Source organism: Magallana gigas, chromosome 2, assembly GCF_963853765.1.
Source record: "Magallana gigas chromosome 2, xbMagGiga1.1, whole genome shotgun sequence".
NCBI lineage: Eukaryota > Metazoa > Mollusca > Bivalvia > Ostreida > Ostreidae > Magallana > Magallana gigas.
In genome coordinates this window covers 23629417-23641978 of record NC_088854.1, presented here as the reverse complement: position 1 = coordinate 23641978, position 12562 = coordinate 23629417, and the positions used below count along the sequence as shown (strand labels likewise).

The 12562-nt window shown below is 36.1% G+C and overlaps 1 protein-coding gene across 4 annotated transcripts in view; it reads left to right on the top strand.

Moving 5' to 3' along the window:
* LOC105323021 (uncharacterized) overlaps positions 1-12360 on the top strand; it is a 66476-nt gene extending 54116 nt beyond the window's left edge. For 3 of the 4 annotated variants that reach the window (XM_066075717.1, XM_066075718.1, XM_066075719.1), the window contains 12 exons: positions 244-387; positions 949-1204; positions 5041-5173; positions 5536-5774; positions 5982-6106; positions 7359-7603; positions 7798-7998; positions 8333-8506; positions 9025-9166; positions 9311-9469; positions 10511-10674; positions 11054-12360. In XM_066075717.1, the coding sequence (XP_065931789.1) occupies positions 244-387; positions 949-1204; positions 5041-5173; positions 5536-5774; positions 5982-6106; positions 7359-7603; positions 7798-7998; positions 8333-8506; positions 9025-9166; positions 9311-9469; positions 10511-10674; positions 11054-11473 (2402 nt within the window). In that variant the 3' untranslated portion in view covers positions 11474-12360. The remainder of the gene's footprint in view (positions 1-243; positions 388-948; positions 1205-5040; positions 5174-5535; positions 5775-5981; positions 6107-7358; positions 7604-7797; positions 7999-8332; positions 8507-9024; positions 9167-9310; positions 9470-10510; positions 10675-11053) is intronic. The other variant, XM_066075720.1, reaches the window with a different exon arrangement.
* Positions 12361-12562: the final 202 nt, after the last annotated feature.

Below are 12562 nucleotides of genomic sequence, written 5' to 3'. Positions count from 1 at the left end.
GGAGGTAAGATATATCTATGCTCCTTAGTACTACCTCTATCTGGAATTGTGATGTTTGTTTCAGGTATTGGTATATCTATGGTTCTATAAAAAAGTGTTTCAGGTATTGGTATATCTATGGTTCTATACCAAAGTGTTTCAGGTATTGGTATATCTATGGTTCTATACCAAAGTGTTTCAGGTATTGGTATAATTCTATGGTCCATGGTAGCTACTTCTATCAGGAATTGTTACTTGTTTCAGGCATTGGTATATCCATGGTCCTGGCCTCCACACTAGTAGGGATCTACTACAACATGGTCAATGCCTGGGCCTTCCACTATCTCTTCTCCTCCATGATGGCCGCCCTGCCCTGGCTTACCTGTAGCAACCCATGGAACCAAGACAGTAAGTTTCATCAGGTGCTACAAATGATTTAACGTCATGTATCAGAATACTAAGGTCAAGGGCAGAGATCAATGGCAGTTAAGAATGGCGATAGGTCAACAATAGGTTTAAAATCGAAGTGCATGTCTGCAAGTTTTTGAACCTTTAAGATACTCTCAATCAAAGAGGCATGCATTATCAACTTACTGATTGCGTTGCTACAACGTTATTAATGTCCTAATGATGAACGTAATATGTCTCCTGAGAGATGATTAGTAAACCTTCAAAGGAACTTGATAATCTTTGCCGGAACTTCTTGTCTTTAAACTTCAGCGGTAATTATCTTGCATGATTGTCATTAAAATCATAGTTAGGGATTTTTAAAAGTAAATCTTTGTCATCCTTTCATAAACCATTTTGCAACTGCTGATTTTATATTTGTCTGTTTACCTGTATTCTGTATCAAAATATTTCCAGTGTTACATTAAGCAAGATATGCTTAGGGGTTAGTTTTTGTAAAGAATAAATTCAATATTTGATCATTGTTTACAAGCTAGTCAAGTGTGTCTGTTTTTATTACAGCATGCAGTTTGAACAAGTATGAAATCACCAACTGCTCCTGGTTGAACATATCACATCTGTATGAACCAACAGTGAATAACATCTCCTGTGTGGAGACTTTACTGAACTGCTCATTGACCAATCAAACGATGCGAATGAATAACCCAGTCATATCCTGCATCAGCGAGCTGAGGGACAAGGTGGGAGACAGCATTTTCCTCAACTCCTCTTGGGTCAACTCAAGGAAGCTGACCAGTCCCAGTGAGGAGTACTTCTAGTAAGTGTGAAGGTGCAGTAGTGAGGAGCACTTCTAGTAAGGGTGAGGGATGCAGTAGTTAGAAGCACTTCTAGTGAGTGTAAGGGGCACAGTAGTGAAAAGTACTTCTTGTGAGTGTGAGGGGCACAGTAGTAAAAAGCACTTAAAGTAAATGTTAGTGTGCAGGAGTGAGGAGCACTTCTAGTAAGGGTGAGGGTTGCAGTAGTGAGGAGCACTTCTAGTGAGTGTAAGAGGCACAGTAGTGAGGAGCACTTCTAGTAAGAGTGAGGTGCACAGTAGTGAGGAGCACTTCTAGTAAGGGTCAGGGATGCAGTAGGAACACTTCTAGTGAGTGTAAGAGGCACAGTAGTGAGAAGCACTTCTAGTGAGTGTGAGGGGAACAGTAGTGAGGACCATTTCTAGTGATTGTAAGGGGCACAGTAGTGAGGAGCACTTCTTGTGAGTGTGAGGGGCACAGTAGTGAGGAGCACTTCTAGTAAGGGTGAGGGATGCAGTAGGAACACTTCTAGTGAGTGTAAGAGGCACAGTAGTGAGAAGCACTTCTAGTGAGTGTGAGGGGAACAGTAGTGAGGACCATTTCTAGTGATTGTAAGGGGCACAGTAATGAGGAGCACTTCTTGTGAGTGTGAGGGGCACAGTGGTGATGAGCACTTAAAGTAAATGTTAGGGTGCAGTAGTAAGGAGCACTTCTAGTTATCACTTTAGTGATGAGATCTTCTAGTGAGTGTTAAGGGCACTTTCGTGATGAGTACTTCTAGTCAGGATTAGGGACAAATAGTGAGTGTTAGGGACATATTAAAGAGGAATATTTTAGTGAGTGTGAGGGGCATATTATTGAGGAGTAGTTTTACGTAGTGTTAGGTGCATATTAGTGAGGAGTACTTCTAACCAGTGTGAGGGAACATTAGTGAGAAGCAATTCTGGTCAGTGTGAATGTTGTATAATTGAGGAGAAGTCTTAATGTGTGTGGGGGGCATATTTGTAAGAAGTACTTCAGTGAGTGTTAGGGGCATATCAGTGAGAAGTACTTCTATAGTGAGTGTGAGAGGCACATAAGTTAAGAGTACTTCAAGCAAGTGGGAGTGACCCACAGTTAACACATGCCTGGTTCATGTACATACCATTTATAAAGGTGTTAGCTCATTTCATGATGGACTCTTGGACTGCTTTTGTCGTAGAATCTTTTGATTGCTTTAATAATATTTTGATATACAAGTATATTTTTTCTCTGCTCTCTATTCTGTATATTCATATTTTACCTCCCCTTCTCTCTCTCTCTCTCTCTCTCTCTCTCTCTCTCTCTCTCTCTCTCTCTCTCTCTCTCTCTTTTGCTTTAATAATATTTTGATATACAAGTATATTTTTTCTCTGCTCTCTATTCTGTATATTCATATTTTACCTCTCTCTCTCTCTCTCTCTCTCTCTCTCTCTCTCTCTCTCTCTCTCTCTCTCTCTCTCTCTGTTCAAGTAATTTCTACAGAGTATGCTATAAACTGAATTGCTCATAATTTGACAAACAAATGCACTTTGAATTGCACCTTGGTTTATCTTGATTTAAATCTTTTACCATAAAACATGGTGAAAAATTCCTAATGCAAAAGCTGTTGTGAAGTAAGCAAACCTTATCTTGCATTCTGATTCTGTCTACTTCTTTGATTTGAATTCATGTTTTGAATCATTTGATATTTACAATCAAGTTTTGAATAGTCTCTACTTTAGACTTTGAACTTTATGTACTGCCCTATTTCATTTGAACTGAGAAATGCGCAGCTGAAAGATCTTAGAGGTACCCAATGCCTAGAAGTACAAATGATAGGTAGGCAACTCCCTTTGTTACAATAAATAAGTGGAATATGAAGGATACAGATCTGGTCACTCCCCTCATTGAAACTAATTCAAGGTCACTTTATGAGAGGGGGATACATCATTGACACAGAAATTGTGGGGTCAAAAGCCAAATATCGCAAGTCAAGGAGGTCCTTGACACTCACGAAATGACTGGATCTGCTGCAAGTCTTTGTTGTGGGTTTTATTGTGTGTGTCAGTCTGTGTTTACATGGGGAGGTGTACGGAGAGACTGAGAACTAACTGGTCATCACCTGTCTGCAGGTTTCATATCAGTCATGACAGTACTTGTACCGTACATTAACAACATTTGATATCCACTTTTTGGGTCCTTAGATTTTGACTGTTCAATCTCTTTGTCAGTACTTTTATGATAAAGCTGTATATATTATCTTACTGCTGTTGATGTTTTATATAATTTTTCACTTCAATGAAAAACTCCTACCTTTTGGTCTAGAAATGATACAGTGATCTACCTTCAGATGATCTTTCTTCAAATGCATTTATGTGACAGTAATGGTAGGGAGAGGTTTGATTTGTTCATGTATTTCTAATAGCTAACTAAAGGAGCTCAAAATCAAAAACATTATTGGAACTGCATGTTAATATGTACACCCTGGTCCATGGCCATCTCTAGACAATTTCATGAAATTGATGTATTGTTGTATGGATTTTAAAAAAATTCTTATGAATTGATTTTCAATTCCTGCTAATGTGCATGCAATGTACAAGATAGTTATTTCCATCAGCATTATTATTTCCATTCAGAGAGAAAGTTTGGAACAACATGTCAAGATGTAAAAATAGTGTTCATATCATCAAATCGCAGCTTGTGGGTTTTAAATATATTAATTGCCCCCCTTCAATAGTTGTGATATCTTGTGTATTCAGTGGAGGAACATTACACAAACTATGATGGGTCGGGCATTTATCAATTATGAAAGATTAATACTTTTGAATTAGTTATTGAACACTGACATTCATGGAAGCTAAGGTCATTTGAGGCAGCAGGTGTGCAGTTATTTGAAACGTGCTTTTAAAAGGCTTTGGAAATTTGTAATTCTTGGATTGCAAATTTCAATATTAGAATTAATATTTCATTAGAAAATTTTGATCCCAGATAAATGTTCAATAGCTTCAAATTCTATCGACCATAATTGCCTTGTTGATCTTTGCAGGTCAGGGAACATTTATTGAATAAATGAAAATAATATTTTGAAGTCAGCTAAAACATCTAAGATTTTTTTGGAAGGCCAAGATTTTCTAGGTCTAAACGAAAATTGGCCATGTTATTTGACTTTTTGATTCTGTTAAACTGATCTGTTAACAATTAAGGGCATGATGTTTTTATGTATGAAGATTATATATACAGTAAAACTCATTTAATATTTGAAATGCAAATGAAGGAAAATGAAGGAAAATCTTTGATCTACAGACCAATCATTTATATCAAATCACCTTCTTATGTTTATATTCAAAAGAATTTTCAATTTTATAGAACTATGAATATGATTTCCTTATAAGCAAGCAAGTTTTACTCTATGCACTAAGCAGAGTTCACTATGCAGAGTTGAAACACATCCCCCCAAACCCCCAAAAAATAAAAATAAAAAATGTCAGCTCTTCTACTTTGCTGACTTCACTTAAAAGTTGCCAGCCCTGGTCAAAATCTGCTAGTTCTTATTAATATTTAGGTGTCTACTGATAAGAGTTATTTTGAGACATTCATTCCCTGCATATTCAATATTTTTGTATGAATGCATGCTAAATAGTTACAACAATATATTAGAATATGGTAATTTCAATATTTGAAAAAGATGGAGGACCTTTGGGTCCATTCATTTGACTTATGCATGAGTCCAATTTCCAGAACAGACAAATTACTACTGTCCCAAGATTAAGGAGTATATGGATCAATTATTATTTAAAATCAGTTTGCGTTATTTAATTTTAGCGATTAGTCTCCTTATTTTTTAAACTAACTTTTGTAGCAACAGAGTACTAAAGCGTTCCAGTAGCATGAGTGACCTAGGCAGCGTGCAGTATGAACTGGCTTTATGTCTTCTGCTCTGTTGGGCCATTGTGTTCATCTGCCTCGTCAAGGGGGTCCGCACCTCAGGAAAGGTAAGTTCCAGAAATCATTCTCACCTCTTCGCACACTCAGTTTTAGAAGCCGGGCAGCAAACTAAGAATTTATTTATCTTCAAGATCATTCAATCATTATCATGGCATAAAAAAGCGAGAAAAAAGGGGAGTTTATTTAATAATTTGTGGTTTTCTTTAGATTATCCAGTGAACAAGAATGTCAGGTAACACACCTTGTAGCACAGTTATAATACAGATTTGCTAGTGTGTGCAGTTTGTGAATAAAATATTTTGGTTTCTCATTTCACATTTCATTTTGACAGAGTTATTTCTGAGAATTACTAACCACTACTACAATTTCCTAAGATGCATGATTTAAATTTTTTTATTCATTTTAACAGGTGGCATACTTTGTGGTCATTTTCCCATTCCTTATTATGCTGACTCTCCTGATTCGGGCTCTGACCATGGAGGGAAACATGACTGGGATTAAGTTCTACGTCACCCCCAAGTGGGAGAAGCTCCAGGAGCCCAGCGTGTGGGCGGACGCGGCGGTTCAGGTCTTCTTCAGTCTGTCTGTCTGTATGGGGGGATTGACCACTCTGGCCAGTTACAATAAATTCCATAATAACATTTATAGGTCAGTGAAGTAACAGTTGAAAAAAAATATATTTATATTTTGTTTGAATCATAAAAGAATGTGTCCTCATTTGAATGAATCAATTTAAGTATTGATAATTATGTGAAATATTTAAAGCAAAGAATTTCAAAATATGTTTTACTTGTATGTTATATAATGTAATTATTAGTTACGGAAATAACAAGATGGTGTGATATTCTATTTCAGTGATGCTATTTTGATATGTTTGGGTGATACTCTTATGAGTGTGTTGGCTGGATTCTCGGTGTTTGCCATGATGGGCGTCCTAAGCAACGAACTTGACACAGATATCGAGAAGGTCATAACATCAGGTAAACAAACTTTATTTCTTCCCTTTAAAGGGGCATGGTCACGATTTTGGTCAGTCTTTTTTTTATGGTTTTTTTTTATTTACATTGCTTTAGAAATTCATTAATAATGATCAAATTAAATTTGAGAATCATTCGTAAAGTTAAGATATAGGGCTCACAATTCTTTTTCATGTAAACAAGGCTCGTGCCCAGTTTTTGTTTACATAGGTTCAATATATCAGTAAAAAATCCTTTTCCAGCTTATTTGTCTACCTTTTTATTTGTTTAAAGCATAGATAAACAGTTCCTAACGTTTAACACATTCGTTTTAGGTTTAAAACTGAAATTTTTACTTCTACGTTCAAAATGTAAATAAACACTTTGTTTACATAGCGAAGAATTTCAAGCTCTGTAACTCGCAGATAACTCAACAAATGAAACTCAAAGGACTATGTGCGGTTTAGTCAAATATCTGCCCCCGATTTTAACCAATTTTTGAATAGTATCGTATAAAAATAAAATCTTCACAAATCATTGTATAGAGGATGCCTATAACTTTAATCTTGATTTTAGTCATCATTGCTCATTTGCTGTTTATCTATGACGTCACTTAAATGACCTAATTCCCGCAAATTTGCAAACAAGTGAAAATTTTCTCATTTTTGCTCTATATTTTGCATTCGGAAGTATAGAGCGCAGGTCTGCTCAAGTGCGATTTTAACATATATTATTCGTCAGATAGATATACACATTATACTAAAAAATTGTACTTGAGCAAGCCTGCGCTCAATGTTTCCGAGTCGAAAAACCATCGGAAAACACCCATATTTTGCTACAAAACATCAATTTATCAAAATAATGCAATCTTCATGATGTCATGTCTACATTATGACGTCACTGTGGTGATAACCTTTTACACCTTTATTTCTAATATGGTTTTAAATATCTTTCACCTACTTTTTAAAGCTCTTTCTAAAACTTTGATTTTGGGGGCAAAAAATGCATAAAACCGTACATAGTCCTTTCGGTTGCCGATTAAAAATGCCTTTCTGAAGCATTGTAAATATTAAAAATCGGAAAAATAATTTTTGACCAAAATCGTGACCATGCCCCTTTAAACTTGGGCTATTTTGTTATGAATCTAAAAATTAGTAACTTATTTGATATTTGTTTTAACTAAATATAAGTTCAATAGAAATTGAAAACAATGGAGAATGCACACAACTTGTTTCACATAAAGATCCTGTCGGTGATTTTCTGGGTTCTGTTTAAGGGATAGGACTGACCTTTGTGGTCAATCCGGCGGCCATGTCCTACTTCCCTGTCGCGTCGCTGTGGTCCATCCTGTTCTTCCTGATGATCATCATGCTGGGACTAAGCACCCAGTTTGTCACCATCGAGACTGTCATCACTGCAATCATGGATGAAAACATATCTGTCTTCCGGGGGAAGAGAATCGTGGTTCTGTTCCTTGTTTGTTCTGTCCTGTTCTTTCTTGGATTACCCCTGTCTACACAGGTAAGGGGTGGCAAAGTTGGCTGTGATGTTACAAATACTTGTGTTGTTCAGTCTAATCAATAGATCATGGGAATCTCTGATACTTTTGATGTTTTTAAAAAAGCTAGGGAAAAGTTAAGTTTTGGTTAATTCCAAAATAATTTTATGTTAACGATTATTAGTAAAAAGTGATAAAATTCTTGTTATCTTAACAGGGTGGGATCTATGTTTTGACCTTAATTGATGAGTATGCAGCTGGTTTTGCCACTATGATAAACGGCATATTTATGTGCATCGCCATTGGATGGGTGTATGGTGTGCGACAGTTCTGTTCAGACATAAAGCAGATGATTGGTCACTCGGTAGGATACTGGTGGAAGGCAATGTGGAAGGTCATCTCGCCCATCATCATCACAGTGAGTAAAAGCAGTCACCTGGAGGAAGTGACTCTTTCTACCGTTACTTTGAACGTTTCTCATAGAAAGCTTAAGACTAGTACCAGTATATTTTTCCCCACAGATATACAATTGTGAACAAAAGAGTGTACACTTTCCAGATTTGATTATTATACATGTACATGTTTATAACCTAAATTGAAAAAATACCAGTAAGCAAATGAATGTAATGTTCACAATTCGAGATGATTTTTTTTCTTCAAAAATAGCAGTTTCAGTAAATACATTTTTTTATCACATTTGTTGAAAAATAATTAATCATGTCATTTATAAGCCTATTTTTTGTGCGTTTCAGTTCATCATCATATTTTCTGCCATTGGTTACAAGTCTTTGTCGGACAAGTACAGTACCCAGAGTTATCCGCCCTGGTCTGAGGTCCTGGGCTTCATCATCACAAGCATTCCTGTGTTAGCCATTCCTCTCTGGATAGTGTGTAAACTGGCACTCGGCAAAGGGCAAGTTTTCAAGGTACACAACTAGAATTTCTTTCAGACTTGAATATATTCTAATTTGCCAACTTTGCCCAATGAGTCAATGACTAATTTTGTCTGTAAGATATCTCACTACCCATTGAAACTGTTTATAGATGTATGCTTTTAAGAACTTCTTGTTTGACCTTTATATGAATAAACAAGTTTAAGCAGGTACAAAGTTCATTACACCATAAATACTGTAGATTCCTTATTTTACACGAGTACATAATTCCGCGATTCAACGATTCTTCATTAAATCGCGAGAACATAAAATCGCGAATGCCGAAATTGTATCATAGTTTCATGTCGTTTACATGCGTCCGAATATTTAAAGTGAGATTTTAGAATTCGCGAGACGAGATTCTCGCGATATTACACTGATATTAATTCCTCGCGTTTAATTAGGAATTTACAGTATTGAAATTGTTTTTTTTGTCCTCTGAACAGAAAACAATTTTAAGGAATAGAAAAATTCTATATAAAAGTACAATTGGAGTATAATTTTGCTTCCAGAGAGTAAAAAAGTTGTGTCAGGCAGAGTCTAGCTGGGGTCCAGCCCTGGAGCAGAACTGGAAGAACGTGGAGTATTACCCAGCAGTCAACACCACCACACTGGCTGTGGATGTCGGGAACTCCCCTCTCCACACAGTGACAGGTATATCATCAAAACTTAGTTTGAGAACTTACCGCACACAAAGCAGCATCTTTTTTTTGTTTTTGTTTTTTTGAGAGAGAGAGAGAGAGAGAGAGAGTAACTAAGTATTCCCCACACTAATTGATTTGATATTTGCTCTTATAGACCATGTGGATTTTACAACTGTTGGTGTGAAGGTTCCTAGTCTTTCCTCCCAAGCTAGCTTGTTGCCTAAATCCCTCTCCCCCAAGAAACCCAGAGACATGAGAGAAAGAGCCATACTTAACCATGCCTACAGCAACCCCCAGTGCCATCAATCTATTGGTAAGCTTGATCATTGTGTGTCTACTAATTGCTCAACAACATAACAAGTTCATGGTAGGTTCTGATGTCTTCATGCTGGTATCTATTTTCTACTTAAAGGCACATAGCATCAGGGGCGCCTGCCCCCCCCCCCCCCTACTTTTTTGGGCAGCAAAGATTTTTGGGAGTTGATTTTAATCAACTCTCCTATGCACTTACTTGGGCAAAGCGAAAGTGAAACAGTGTTTGGACCTAAGCACAAATCAATACCGCTGACAACACTTAGTTCTTGAAAATAATCGATAAATTCGATGCTATGCATTCTGAAGCATTGTTTTTCAAGAAAACTTATTTATTAATACCATGAAAATAGTAAGATTTTAAATTGTACAAACAGTTTAGATATTTTTCAAAGTCGTAAGTATGCCTACGCTGGAGTTCAATGTAGTCACGTTCAACCAGAAGCTTGGCTGTCTCCGTTAATATCCGACAAAACAGAGCCTCTCTTGCTTGTCGTAGATAAACAGAGACAGCCGAGCATTTGGTTGAACAAGACAAGAGTTCAATCTTGCCTGGATCCATACAATTTCTCAGCAATATTTCGATTACTGATACTTCTTGCCATGCAAAATCACATATCGTTGATTTTGAATAAATGATAATCGATAAAATCAACTCCCGTCAGTACTTCAGTACTTTGATTCTTAAATTTACATAAATATGGAGTTCCCCCCCCCCCAACCTTTCCCTTTTTTTTTTTTTTTTTTTTTTTTGCTTGTCAAGTTTTTGTAGATGAGTCTGACCCCCCCACTTTCAAAAACGATTCTATGTGCCAGACATAAGTTTTTAAATTTCAAATTCCATTGCCATTAGTTTTCTGATTTTTATTTTGTACATGTATAATGAATGAAATAAAGACATTTTGGTGCTCATTTACAGCATTATATCATGACAAACAGTTTGGTTGTTTCAACATTGAACTGAAAAGCATTTACACAGTAGCATCCCATTAAATGACTGTGTAATTTTGAGAACAAATCCTTTTCTGTCTTTTCTGTTTAGTATCAATAGAGAAGGCAGTGGCATGTGGACCCAATGAGCCGATGTATGCAGACACAGATGTGTTGATTGTACAGAAGGCATCAAAGAATTCTGTGGAGATGAAAGACATGGCAACACAGACTGACCCTGTCATTAAGAAGCACCCATCTACCTCCTGTTCATATGTAAGTTATGGGAGCTCCAAACTGTCATAGTTTGACTTTTTCTGTGCTTTATAGACTTGCTGAGTTTAATCAACTGTTGAGGTAATCACGCAATACGATTTTGTAATGGATTTTCAATCCTATCAATCTGATTATCATGAATATTCTGACGTCACAATTCATACTAGAGGGTCAATTGAAAATCAGCTACTATAAAATTTTCAGTTGACTTTTAGACTTTGCTTTCAAATAAGGTGGTCACACGGTACGATTTTTAGTGGAAAGTGTATTGGATGAGGAAATCGGATGGAAAAATCGCATTTGTGTGACCGCACCATTTAACATTCGTAAACAGGACGTTTTTGACAATTCAACACTAATTTTGACTTTTCCCTTTTAGAGCAGCACCCCAAAAAAGCCAGAGTCCAATAATCAACCAGGTCCAAATCGTCTCACAGAGTCAGACTTACCATGTTGTTCCACAAGTCCTATAGTTCCTAATCCAGGAGACCCAACAGATGTAAGGCATTCCTTGAACCAAGCAGAAGAGCCAGTATCTACAGATGAAACTGATCATTGTGAGCCCAATTATAATGCAGTAGCAGGCAGTAACCTTTCATCAAATGGTTCACACATCCAAACCAATTCTTCCTCTGAATTCCAGATTCCTCACAAATTGACTGATCAGACAGACAACACAGTGCCCCCTGTCCAAGATATTCCAGTTTGTTCATTGGTTCAGACTAGTCCACCATTGTGTGCTGACAAATTGGCCAATGACAGTCCAGCCGTTCTTCAAGTGGAAGTCACCAAATTTTGATCACATGCAATACAAACGAAAAAAAGATGGCCATTCGTACAAAACTTCAGTATGATTTATTGATGGTGTCATGTCATGGCATTATCAACCATTTCTGTCTTCCAAAGGAAACTTCAATCACGAAAATGTTTTACATACCGGTATACATTTTTGACAATGAATGCAAAACCAAATGCAATTTTAGAAACAAATGGACGTATGTGTACTGTGTAGTACATACACTCCACACTGTGTAAGATTCCTTGCCAGATCCAAGTTTTTATTGTATTGTTGTATCATTTCTTTTTTTTAAACAATCAAGAATATCCGTGAACATGAATGCAACCATATGGTACATATCAGCAACTTTTGTGCATACCAGTTTGACAAAAACATATTCTTCTTTTCATTACATGTCCATACAGTTCTCATCATGAAAAACAATTGTTGTTGACTTCATTTAGTGATAATTTCATACAAATCTGGTATTTGATTTCATATCCAATGTACTGATGTGTTATAATTCTGCATTTATGTGTTAACCTTTGTTCATATACATGTGTACATTATTATAGAACTGTACTTCCTGTTCAATCACCACACTTGATGATTTCTTGGCTATCTACAGGAACTACAGTTCTGCAAATACATGTATATCACAAGTTTCTTAACCATGTATCATTAGCTCTTACAATGGAAGTGCTTTTGTCGACATGCTTTGTTACACCAAGGTTCAAGTTTTTTACATTGACTGTATCAGTTGATTATTATGTAAAAAAAAAAAAAAAAAAAAAGACATACTGAACGTGATAACTTTTTTGTTTTACATTGTATGATCTGTTTATTTTTATGAATCATACTTTTTTGTATGAACATTGTTGATTGTGTATAAATACATTTCCAACCCACTTCTGTTCTCTTTTTATTCAATTAGTGATATGAATTTGAAACACCAATTAAATAATGCAGATCAAATTAGAAAGATTATGAAAATATACCTTTAAATTTTGTAAAAACTAACTTGACAAATGGTAGTAAATCTCAAAAAATATGTTACTCACAATAGCTGGGTTACAATTTGTACCCATGTTTAATAATTTAAATTCATAA